The sequence below is a fragment of the Rhinoderma darwinii genome, chromosome 13, assembly GCF_050947455.1.
Source record: "Rhinoderma darwinii isolate aRhiDar2 chromosome 13, aRhiDar2.hap1, whole genome shotgun sequence".
Lineage (NCBI taxonomy): Eukaryota > Metazoa > Chordata > Amphibia > Anura > Rhinodermatidae > Rhinoderma > Rhinoderma darwinii.
This window is the reverse complement of record NC_134699.1, coordinates 10,342,304-10,354,720: the sequence shown is the minus strand read 5'-3', so window position 1 is coordinate 10,354,720 and position 12,417 is coordinate 10,342,304. Positions and strand designations below refer to the sequence as shown.

Genomic DNA, 12,417 nt, shown 5'->3' with positions numbered 1-12,417 from the left:
TAGCCCCAAAAAAATAGCCAATGTCCATGGGGCCCAGAAAATAACTCGTGCTCCAAATCGTAATGCCCATGGGGCTGTTGACCAAAAAATAACCCCTGCACATAGCCCAGGCCCATACCAGGATGAGTGCTCTGGATGCAATGGTTTGGTTTTTTTTCTAGTAAGGGCCTTGCCCTTTCTATGGCCATTTTCGCACCAGCAAATGCCCAGTTGGATCCTGGGATTCTTGCAAACTGTGACTAGTAATGAATTGTATTAAATAAAAAAAATTCATTTAAAAATCATGATTTAAAGAGCAATTCCTCTAAAATGAATGAATTCCTGGTAAATGACATCCAGCTTTCCCAGACTCCTGTATGGCCAATCCTAGTTATGCAGTGATACACCTCCTGCTCCTTTTATCACTGCCAGTCTAGGCTGCTTTCAGGACTCTAGAAAAGCTGGGTAACAAGCTATAGTATCTTAGCAGCCATATTGGTCATCACTCAGCTTTCCCAGGAACAGATATAGCGCCGGATAACTGGGTTTTTATTTTTAATTCTGGAGGAATTTCTCTTTTATTCGTATGTGTTTCGGAGTCTGACGTGACACTCTAAATAGGAAAAAATTGTTTGATTTGGATGGCAACTGTCTGACCTGGGGGGTACCAACGTTACCTGAGCCCGGCCTGTACAGAAGGATGGCATACAACATATGTACATAGGTCATGCCGACAGCTATGTTCAATGTACATCACAACCACTGTTCTAGCACCGGTGTCAGTGTGTGAAAATATATATATTTAAAGAGCGAAGATGGCGCATACAGGTGTGTATGTATGTGTGTGTGTGTGTGTGTGTATATATATATATATATATATATGTATGTACATACATACATACCTGTATGCGTATATCTATATATAGAGTACAGCTGTATAACAAAGCAATATTTAATGATGTAAAGCCAATGGATTTAATTACAGAGGGGGTTTTATAGTAAGGGGGTGGGGGAGGGGACAGAATGGATGAATAATATTGTGTCTAAACTGGGTTTATTAAAAATCGTTGTGCTTATGATGTACCGCCATCTTGTCTGGTGTCCGAACATCATTTAATGACCGTGTAACTCGTTATGACGCTGTGTGTTGTGTATTAAATTTATGAGAATCTATGTCGGGAATTAAGATTTATACCGTGAAGCGAAATTATTTCTTATTTCATCTTCTCAAGTTTTACGCCACCAGAGTAGAAGAGAAGTCTGTGCAGCACAAAGAGGCAGTATATTGTACAGCAGGTAGAACTTCCTGGGACCGCTTCACTACATGTGCTCTATTGGTGGTCACCCAGACAGGAAGTTTAGTGGTTGCTGGGCAACCTGAACTGAAATGTGTGCAGAAAGCTGCAAGAGGAGAATTGACCATAGTAGAGTCAGCAGAGGTAGGTTTTATTATCTTATTATCTCTATGCAGTTGGAGTTGGAATTTAAAGGGATTGTTCCCTTTTAAAGGGAATTTTTTATTATTTTTAGATTTTGCTCACAGAAATGCGGGTGTTTGCATTCATGTGGGAAAACAAACAATATTCCTACTCCTGCAGTACCCTCGTCTATTAGCCAGAGAAGAGAGCGGCTACAAAGAGCGTCTCTCTGGAGGACCCGAGGTGTTATATGGACAGCCATTGATTTCAATAGTAACCATGTAATGTTTAATTTCTCCTGTGGTGGCGCTGCAGGAGAATTGAACACTTACTGCCAGATTCTTCTACAGATTACAGCAGATCGTTGGGGTCCTAGCAGCCAGGACACCCTGTGATCAGCTTAAGTACGACCCCTTAACTAAAAAATTGTTCTTTTTTTAAAGTGGACTACCCCTTTAAGACGCCCTTCTTAAAATTGATGTAAATAAGAAGTGTCTAAATAGAATATTTTTAATACAAAGAAATCTCCACTTTACACCTTCCACAAAGGTCATTACCCTACTTTCCTAGACTCCTGAGCGGCAAATCTGACTGGTCGTGCTACGGGAGAGGGAGATGTGCTATACTGGATCTAGGAAAGCAGGGTGTATCCCTATGGGAGATTTATTTTAATGGCAGCCATATTCTTTGCTGCTCAGTTTTCCCAGAAACTGGAGAAAAGAAACTGAAATTTTTTTTAACAACTCCATTTGATATTATTATTTTTTTAGAAACTTAGTCCTTTTACAATTGCCGCTTTACAATATTTGAGTCTTATAATAATTAGCGGGTCATGCGGGCATCTTGTCAGCCTCCCAGCAGAGATATGCCCGCACTCGTGGAGATATACTGCCTGACATGCTGCGGTATAACACGCTGCCAAGAAACGGCACCATCGTCAGGAACTTCATCTGTAGCCGCCAAGAGCACAAAGAAAATATTGTAAGTGCAAGATACACGTCCCGCAGCAGGTGGCATCACAATCCGATTGGGTCGAGATGCTGCCACATGTCTTTGGGCATGAGCTATTGTCTATTTCCAAACTGTGGTTCTACAGCTCTAGCAAAACTACAACTCCCATTATGCTCCGCCAGCCGGCCTGTAGTTTTGCAACAGCTGGAGAGCTACAGGCTGAAGACCACTGACCCCGAGTTGCCAGCTGTTGTGGAAATGCTGTGTAGCCTTCTATTTTTTAATGCGGCTGAGGAGCTGCTGGGTCTAGACTGGCACAATCCTCATACTGGACCACACATGTGGATCTCCTATTTGGACATCGTATCACCATTCTGCCCCATCTGTTACCGGGATGTGCCCCTTTAAATTATTTTCTATGTAATTATGGGGTGCAAACTGAAGCTCCTGGACCCCAATGCGATATCTGTAACGGCCCCCCACCAGCCATGTGCCATATACAATACTGGGGATTTATGTGTTAGAGGGGATCTTGGGCACGAGGGTCCGGGTGTGTCTTCTACCTCTGCACCCCCTATAGCTACATCCCTAGGTCCTTCCCATTCATTGATCCCTCTTGGCCAGTCAGGATTTGTTCTCCAGTCGTATCCAAAGAGGCATTTAAATTCTTACTGGTCGCCCCTGGAAATTGGGGATTTATTCGCAGGTTTGAGCTGATTTAGACCTCATGCACACGGCCGTATAAAGGCTGCAAACAACGGATTGTTTCTTCTACGGTGCGCTGTGCGGAGGCACCATACAATGGCGCGCAGAGTACCTACAGTTCTGTACAGTCAGGGGGACTCTGAGCCGTTCGCATGAGGCATAACTCTTACCTATGTCACTGTCGGCTAAGCTCCCACAATGCACTGCTTTCTGGCATCCAGCAGTGTTCTAAATGCAGCTTTGGATGTGAACAGAGAACAAGATGTGAATGCAAATTCTTTGCAGATTTGCTCAACATTCTATGTAGGGTTGTTCTTTGGCGTGTTGTTCATAGTGAAGATATGTGTATATATATTTTCTCCCCAATATGACGCACTGTTTCTCTAAACCAACTCGTGCAGCCCCGATCAGGCCGATCGTTCGATTTATATCTTAAATAAAAATTGTTCTGAAAACCAAATTCATCAGCCAGTTGGAGATTCTTGGTAGTAAGTTGTATTTTTTATATATTTATTATAGCCCCTCTGCCCATGTTTATGTGTTTATTGTACCATCACATCCAGTTCAATCACCCATCCGCTACTGTGAGACGTCCAGTGCGTGACGCGGCGTCCTTGTCCTTCTCTCCGGACGCTGCACTGTTTGTGTATAAAACGCAGATCAAAATAAACAAAGCTTTGTGGAAATATTGGCATTTGCATCTCATTTATTGCTCCTCTTGGTAACCGCTGTGTCCAGGCACTGTCCATTCCCTTCATAGTTACAATTATTACATTTATTCCTGTAGCCACCACTAAGGGGAGCTTAAAGAGGCTCTGTCACCACATTATAAGTGGCCTATCTTGTACATGATGTGATCGGCGCTGTAATGTAGATTACAGCAGTTTTTTTTATTTAGAAAAACGATAATTTTTGATGGAGTTATGACCTATATTAGCTTTATGCGAATGAGTTTCTCAATGGACAACTGGGCGTGTTTTACTATTGACCAAGTGGGCGTTGTGGAGAGAAGTGTATGACGCTGACCAATCAGTGACCAATCAGTGACCAATCAGTGACCAATCAGCGTCATACACTTCTCCCCATTCATTTACACAGTACATAGTAATCTTACTAGATCACTATGTGCAGCCACATACTTATAGACTAACGTTACTGAAGTCTCCTGACAGTGAATAGACATCACCTCCAGCCAGGACGGGATGTCTATTCACAATCCTGACACTTCTGTAAATCTCACACACACGTTACCGAAGTGTCAGGATTCTGAATAGACATCACATCCTGGCTGGAGGTAATGTATATTCACTGTCAGGACACTTCAGTAACGTCAATATGTAACTGACAGCACATAGTGATCTAGCTAGATCACTATGTGCAGTGTAAATGAATGGAGAGAAGTGTATGACGCTCATTGGTCAGCGTCATACACTTCTCTCCACAACGCCCACTTGGTCAAAAAGTAAAACACGCCCAGTTGTCCATTAAGAAAGTCATTAGCATAAAGCTAATATAGGTCATAACTCCATCAAAAATTATTGTTTTTCTAAATAAAAAACACTGCTGTAATCTACATTACAGCGCCGATCACATAATGTACAATATAGGCCACTATATGTGGTGACAGAGCCTCTTTAAGAAAGTTTATACAGCACAGTTTATTCGATAAAACCAGAATGTGGTCAGCTCCCTCTAGTGGTGGCTGCAGGCAGCACACATTTGTAATATTCAACTTTCTATGCAGGGGGTTTGGAGCTTTGTATCAGAAAAATGGAGCTCTGACCACTATAAAGATATATTAAGAAATGAATCAGCGCAGAATGTAGGACATAAAAACAACATGATTTACTACTTATACCACACATGGCTAAATTTGCTCCTCTATATGTAGCTTTACATCTATGAAATGCAGTCCAGTCCGATCTTTTAAAGCGTTTCTTACTTTTATCTTGGCAATATGAGCTAAAATATATATTTAATAAGGTTTTACTTTAGTGAACTGTGGGGACGTTTCAAAGTTACCTGCAATTTTAGAATATTACAGCAGCTCCATAAAGCATGAACTGTGCGCTCAATGAATACAGAGCTCAAGGCTCTAATATGTCAGCACTTCACTCCCAACGTAATGTCTCTTCTGATGTCTTATTCCTCCATGTTACAGAAGAACGGTCATAAGGAGAGGATAGGCCATTCATTTCGGTGAGAGGAACACGTATCCAGGTAACCTGAAGGGTCGTTATATTCATGGGTGAGATACATTACTTTACAAAATATAGTCCCACTTATCTGACTTTGAAATCTGATCTACATAGAACTACGTGAGAAAAAGCAAGTGAACCAATAGCCATCAAATCCATGCGAGCCTCCTTTCAAAGCCTTGGTCATTAAAGGGTAACTAAACTTTCAGAAAACTTCTTAATCTGTGGGGGTCTGATCACTGAGACCCCCACGGATCGCTAAAACGAAGCGGCAGAAGTGCTCGGGTGAGCGCTAAGTTTCTGATCGGCTTTTTTCCGGAAAGCCGAGCAGTTGGTGTACGGGCCCGTAGACTTTTTATTGAGTTCGTACACCGTTACCTCGGCTTTCCGAAAAAGCTGATCAGAAACCAAGCGGCTCAGCGCCCACCCGAGCGCTTCTGTTGCTTCGTTTTAGCGATCAGTGGGCGTCTCCGTGCTCAGACCCCCACTGATCAAAACCTCTGACAAGTCACTATGACATGTCAGAAGTTTTCTGAAAGTTTAGTTCCACTTTAATTGGTCTCACCACCGTCAGAACGCAGCCATGTGGCAATCTGCTCTGGCGCCCCCCGGCAAATGGTTAACTTTGGCTGGCCAGGCAATATAGCAATACATAGCGGCTCTGTTCTGGCTCAGAGGATGGTCTGAATATGATTTTCATATTCCCTAATAGGTTATATGGACAGGGGTTGTCTTCAACCCCTTTAATGTGGAGATGGTGCGGCCAACAACATGGACGTGACTGCTGGGATTTGCCTCCATTCAGTGAGGTCGGCATGTAGGGTGATAAAGACGAGCTGACTTTTGGGGTTCCCATTCATCCGATAGATGTAGGGTTGAGGTCAGGACCCTGTGCGGTCTAATTTTTTTTACACCAAACTCACCCACACTTGGTGCCCCGGATGTTCTTCCCTCAAAGTCTTTCCACAAAAATTGGAGTACGTAGCTGTATGCGGTAAGAATGTCAGCCTGACAATCTAACCTCCTGACTGATCCTCGACTGCAGAGCGTCCATCGACGGCCGACTCGTAGTTGGTGCCGCACATTTGGACATGACGTATTCTCATAAACCTGGATTCATCGAACTGCAGTATAGTAAAGTGTATCGATCTCCCTATCGAACATGTTTCTTCTCTTCCAGAGACCATGACGGTGGCTTTACACCACTCAAGCAGATACTTGGCATTGTGTATGGGGGCCACAGGCTTGTGTGTGGGGCTGCTCAGCCATGGAAACCTAATAAGAGAAGCTCCGGATGACCAGAGTCTAAAGCGCTGACGGAAACAAACGAGCACTAAGCGCAGCTGTTTCCGTCAGTGCCATAGAGCAGGACGGATGCCCGACCGCCACTCCATTCAAAGTCTTAGTAGCTGCCATGGTGTGGCTGGGAGGGGCAATCAGTGGAGCTCCGAGTATTTATCACCTATCCAGTGGCTGGAATGCCCCTTTAACACTAGCTCTATGCAGAGGATTTGGAGATCTGTACCAGAAGAACAAAGCTCCCGTGGCTATAAGTAAATATTCAGAAATCAATCGGCACAGAATTTTGGACCCGAAAACAACACGATCATAAAAGGTGGAGATTTACTTTATGGGTGAGCAAATTGGGTCGCAATTCATCAGCCAGGATGCACTTGGTTTTGCGTATGGATTTTTTTGTTGTATTCTTTGGACTGGTCAGTATGCAAATTAGAATAGTCGACTACGTTATTGCTTTTGGCAAAACGACGGGTCCGGTGCACAACAGAGACAAATGGAAACCACGGGCGCCGGATCAGTCACCATTGAAATCAATGGTGGTGAAAACAGAAACCTCTGGTTTCCGTTTGTCAGTTCAGGGTCCTGTTCTGACGGAAAGCTCACACGGAACGTCCGAACAGGACCCCGACGCAGATGTGAACAGAGCCTCAGAGAGTCAACTTTTTCTCCCCAGAAACCGCACCACCATAGGCAGAGTCTGGTATTGCAACCATTCATGTTAAAGGGGCTGAGTTGCAATACCAGATACAGCCTGTGGACAAGAGTAACGCTGTCTCTGCATGTAAAAAAAAAAAAAAAAACAGGTCCCCCCCCTAATCTCATACAAACCCTTTCAGTGTAGCGGATGAATAACATCATTTATCATGTATCTCATGTTGTTTGCAAAGTGCCAATCAATATGGCGGCAGATCTGGTTGTCTCATTGCAAAAATGGCAGCTGCGACCGAACAGAAGAATCGATATATCCGTAAGTAATAACATATGAACATTTTTATATGGGAACGTCGGACAAATAATCACTTGGCTGTGCACCCCACTGCTGGACGTGATCTGTGGGAGATAAAACTTTATTTCCGCCATTTTGCCCAGATCCAGCCACACGTTGACATGCACTAGCCGCAATTTTCATCCTGACTGCCAGAGAGAGGAGGACACCAGCAGCTACAGAGAGTGGATCAATAACTATTTATTTAGGCAAGGGGAGCCATGCAGGACCAGCAGCGGACATGTCATCTCTCTGCCGGACTTAAAGGGATTGTTCATGTCTGACCAGGTAAACTCTGCGGTCATCCGAGGGTGCGTATTATTCAGGTATGTTGAGGGTATAGCAATGTTGTCCACTAAAACAACGCCGACCTTTTGGGACTTCCCTGTAGTAGTTGGTGCCAAGACATTCGGCTCCGATCTGTAGTGAATTGCAGCACAGGCCGTAAAGCGAGGACGCAGTCTAATCCAGCCGGGGCTGCATGTATGTTTTTACCAGCTGCAAAATGTCTATTTGTAAGTCAATCTTCTTCTCCTCAGGAACTTTCTTCAAGTAGGGGAGCAGGGACTGGACGAACAAGTAATCCTCATCCTTCTCGCTGTCTGTCTTTTTCTTTAGAGAGTCGACCATCCCAATAATTTGGCTTTCAAAGTCCCCTAAGCCGCTTCCCCCTGACTTATTCCTCTTGGTGCGTGGGGGTTCAGGGATCTGAGCCACACGTTCCGGCAATGGACTCTGCGGTGGTTCGGAGTCGCTGCCCTCAGACTTAGGACTTTCCTGCGTGTCCGAAGCTTTTCCAGAAGTTCTAAAAAAAAAATTAAAAATAATGTGATTACTGCTCCGAGGTTTGGAAAGTGGATTTGGATGTAATGGTGAAGGTTACTCACGATCTCCGCATTAAGGTGGGTTCCAGGAAGGTCAGCTGGTCGTAGAACATGTACCGTTTCCGTTTTAAAGGGGACGATCCGCTCCTCGATTCCTTCTTCTGCAGGTGTAGCTCCCTTCGGAAACAGTCCTTTAGGGACCTCCAACGGGTTTGGATTTCCTTAGCTGTTAAGATAAAATATACCGGTGTACATTATAGATTTACAAACTAGTCCTATGGAGAGTCCCGGGTTTAGAGTTTACGTCAGTGTCTTAAAGGACAACTCCACTTTTGTCAGAGGTCATCAAACTGCAGATGGAAAATGATCTCTGAGGGGAAGACATCATGTAAAGCAGGGTGGACAAATCACTGGAACCCATTAGACCTCTCCAGGAGCGAATCGAAATTTTATGGCGGCCAAGTAGTAAAAACCTCCGTAGATGTCAAGAGAAACCAACCCAAAAAGTTGGGAACTAGTAGCAAACATGCAGGCGTGATGTCTACCCGGCTCCTGGGCTTTGTCCAGTCTTGATATAAAGGGGCCACCTAGTTTTGACATAAGGCAACCTAGTCCCCTACTGTTAGATAGAGGGGGTACTCACTTGGGACCCCCTGGAGCCGTGTCCAGTGCAAGTCTCAATACTGGAAGACTTCAGGATCAAAGAGGGTGAGGCAATATCCGAATTTATTAGAAGACGATGATGAGGTAGTTGTCGTGATATTAAGGGTATGTGCACACACACTAATTACGTCCGTAATTGACGGACGTATTTCGGCCACAAGTCCCGGACCGAACACACTGCAGGGAGCCGGGCTCCTAGCATCATAGTTATGTACGATGCTAGGAGTCCCTGCCTCGCTGCAGGACAACTGTCCCGTACTGTAATCATGTTTTCAGTACGGGACAGTAGTTCCACGGAGAGGCAGGGACTCCTAGCATCGTACATAACTATGATGCTAGGAGCCCGGCTCCCTGCACTGTGTTCGGTCCGGTACTTGTGGCCGAAATACGTCCGTCAATTACGGACGTAATTAGTGTGTGTGCACATACCCTAACTGTTGCGATAACTGTCACGATATAGGACTAGAACGTACATATTTATAACTGGTATTTAAAAAAATGTGAAAAACCAAGGGCTGCAAAAATATAATAAAATTGGGAATTTCCAACACCGCCATATTGGTCTAATGCCCACCCCTGGATAATATAGACGCCCATGAAACAAAAACACTGCGGGTCTAGGGGGACAACAAATTGTAACCAACTTTGCTATACTTGCTGTCAGAGGGGGTAGAGGACTACTACTCCCAATATAGCAAGATGCGGCAGCGCTGCAAAATTAAAGGGGTTCTTCTCTCTTATGTGAATAATGTCAAGTTCTGCAACTTTCTAATATTTTTGGGGGTTTCAAATCCTCACCATTTTCAATCTATCTGTTTGCTGTCAGTGAATGTGAATATTTCTATTTACATCCAGAGGCTGAAAACCACTGAAAAATGTCTCACAGCTGAGGGTTTGTTGCAATGTGTCCGTCTAGACAAGCTATATACATCTACAGCACACATCTCTCTCCTGTTCTAATAGTTTGCTACAATGTATCGGTCTGGTGTCCAGGATATAGGATTGTCTACACTGGATACAATTGTAGCAAACCCTTTTCTGTGAGAAGTATTAGGTCTGTACGGGTTTCGGACTCTTCCCGTTCATTAACAGCAAGCAGAGATCTTAAATTGTGAGGAATTGAAACGCAATATTAAAAAGTTGTAGAACAGGAAACCGTGCACTATCCGGGTCACGCAGCAGCCGTCCGCCCTATCACTATTTATTTTTCGTTTTTTGCCTCTTTTACCTTTGTGGCTTTTCTCCAGTTGGCTACTCTCCTCCCAGCCTGGTACAAGAATGGCGCAAATCTCATCCCAGCATCGCTGCTTCTTCCCGCGGTCACTGTAGTTGTCCTCCTGCTGGTCGTACACGGCTGGACGCTTCTTGACCTCACTGATAAGGAGCTCTGTGTCCACGATGAGACGAGACGACTTCATTTCTAGGCCGATGTCAGACGCCGGCGGCCGGGTTATAACGCTTATGGCGTACGGGGTGCGACGCTATTGTCAGACGCTGGTGGCTGCGGTATAACACGATTGTCTAATGTTTCCGTATGGTGTGCAGCGTTATTACGGAATAGTGCGGTCTGACTGGTGACACGATCATGGGATGTTTCCGTACGGGGTGCTACACTATTATAGGATGTTGTATGGCCAGTAACGCGATTTCCGAATGGGATGGGGAGCTGTTATGGGATGTTGTCGTCTGGCCGTTGTTACTATGGTTGGTGTTTTCCTCTGGCTATGACGCTATTGTCGGATGTTGAAGTCTTGGCTAGTGACGCTATTATGGGATGTTGAAGTCTTGGGTATGACGCTATTGTCGGATGTTGAAGTCTTGGCTAGTGACGCTATTATGGGATGTTGAAGTCTTGGCTGTGACGCTATTGTCGGATGCTGACGTCTTGGCTGTGACGCTATTGTCGGATGCTGACGTCTTGGCTGTGACGCTATTGTCGGATGTTGACGTCTTGGCTGTGACGCTATTGTCGGATGTTGACGTCTTGGCTGTGACGCTATGGTCAGAGGTTGACGTCTTGGCTGTGACGCTATGGTCGGATGTTGACGTCTTGGCTATGACGCTATGGTCGGAGGTTGACGTCTTGGCTGTGACGCTATGGTCGGATGTTGACGTCTTGGCTATGACGCTATTGTCGGATGTTGAAGTCTTGGCTAGTGACGCTATTATGGGATGTTGAAGTCTTGGCTGTGACGCTATTGTCGGATGCTGACGTCTTGGCTGTGACGCTATTGTCGGATGCTGACGTCTTGGCTGTGACGCTATTGTCGGATGTTGACGTCTTGGCTGTGACGCTATTGTCGGATGTTGACGTCTTGGCTGTGACGCTATTGTCGGATGTTGACGTCTTGGCTATGACGCTATGGTCGGAGGTTGACGTCTTGGCTGTGACGCTATGGTCGGATGTTGACGTCTTGGCTATGACGCTATGGTCGGAGGTTGACGTCTTGGCTGTGACGCTATGGTCGGAGGTTGACGTCTTGGCTATGACGCTATTGTCGGATGTTGACCTCTTGGCTATGACGCTATTGTCGGATGTTGACGTCTTGGCTGTGACGCTATTGTCGGATGTTGACGTCTTGGCTATGACGCTATTGTCGGATGTTGACGTCTTGGCTATGACGCTATGGTCGGAGGTTGACGTCTTGGCTATGACGCTATGGTCGGAGGTTGACGTCTTGGCTATGACGCTATGGTCGGAGGTTGACGTCTTGGCTATGACGCTATTGTCGGATGTTGACGTCTTGGCTATGACGCTATTGTCGGATGTTGACGTCTTGGCTATGACGCTATTGTCGGATGTTGACGTCTTGGCTATGACGCTATTGTCGGATGTTGACGTCTTGGCTATGACGCTATTGTCAGATGTTGACGTCTTGGCTATGACGCTATGGTCGGATGTTGACGTCTTGGCTGTGACGCTATTATCAGATGTTGACGTCTTGGCTATGACGCTATTGTCGGATGTTGACGTCTTGGCTATGACGCTATTGTCGGATGTTGACGTCTTGGCTATGACGCTATTGTCGGATGTTGACGTCTTGGCTATGACGCTATTGTCGGATGTTGACGTCTTGGCTATGACGCTATTGTCAGATGTTGACGTCTTGGCTATGACGCTATGGTCGGATGTTGACGTCTTGGCTGTGACGCTATTATCAGATGTTGACGTCTTGGCTATGACTCTATTATGGGATGTTGACGTCTTGGATACGACACTATTGTTAGATGTTTTCGTCTTAGTGGAGACTCTTCTATCGTATCCTTCTGGCTGGGATGTACCACTATCCCAGGGGGGGCATGTCTGGTCCCCCCTACTTTGACTGAGCACTAGGGTTACAGACCAGAACTATTACCCATAAAAAGGGATAATCCTCCAATAACCCTGCGTGTAA

General features: G+C 45.2%; 1 protein-coding gene across 1 annotated transcript; it reads right to left on the bottom strand.

Annotated features, from left to right (window-relative positions):
• Positions 1–7,712: 7,712 nt before the first annotated feature.
• Positions 7,713–11,944, bottom strand: LOC142666063 (uncharacterized). Its single transcript, XM_075845944.1, has 3 exons — positions 10,251–11,944; positions 8,423–8,585; positions 7,713–8,340 (listed from the first exon to the last, which is right to left on the bottom strand). Exons 1-3 carry the CDS (start codon positions 10,438–10,440, stop codon positions 7,998–8,000), a joined length of 696 nt encoding a protein of 231 aa, XP_075702059.1. The 5' UTR covers positions 10,441–11,944; the 3' UTR covers positions 7,713–7,997.
• Positions 11,945–12,417: the final 473 nt, after the last annotated feature.

Bases quoted from the DNA above. Each gene is read 5' to 3' on its own strand.
- LOC142666063 (XM_075845944.1), bottom strand. From the start codon at position 10,440: ATGAAGTCGTCTCGTCTCATCGTGGACACAGAGCTCCTTATCAGTGAG. The intron at 8,586-10,250 runs GTAAAAGAGGCA...TTATCTTAACAG, and splicing joins ACTGGAGAAAAGCCACAAAG to CTAAGGAAATCCAAACCCGT. The intron at 8,341-8,422 runs GTGAGTAACCTT...TTTTTTTTTTAG, and splicing joins CCCACCTTAATGCGGAGATC to AACTTCTGGAAAAGCTTCGG.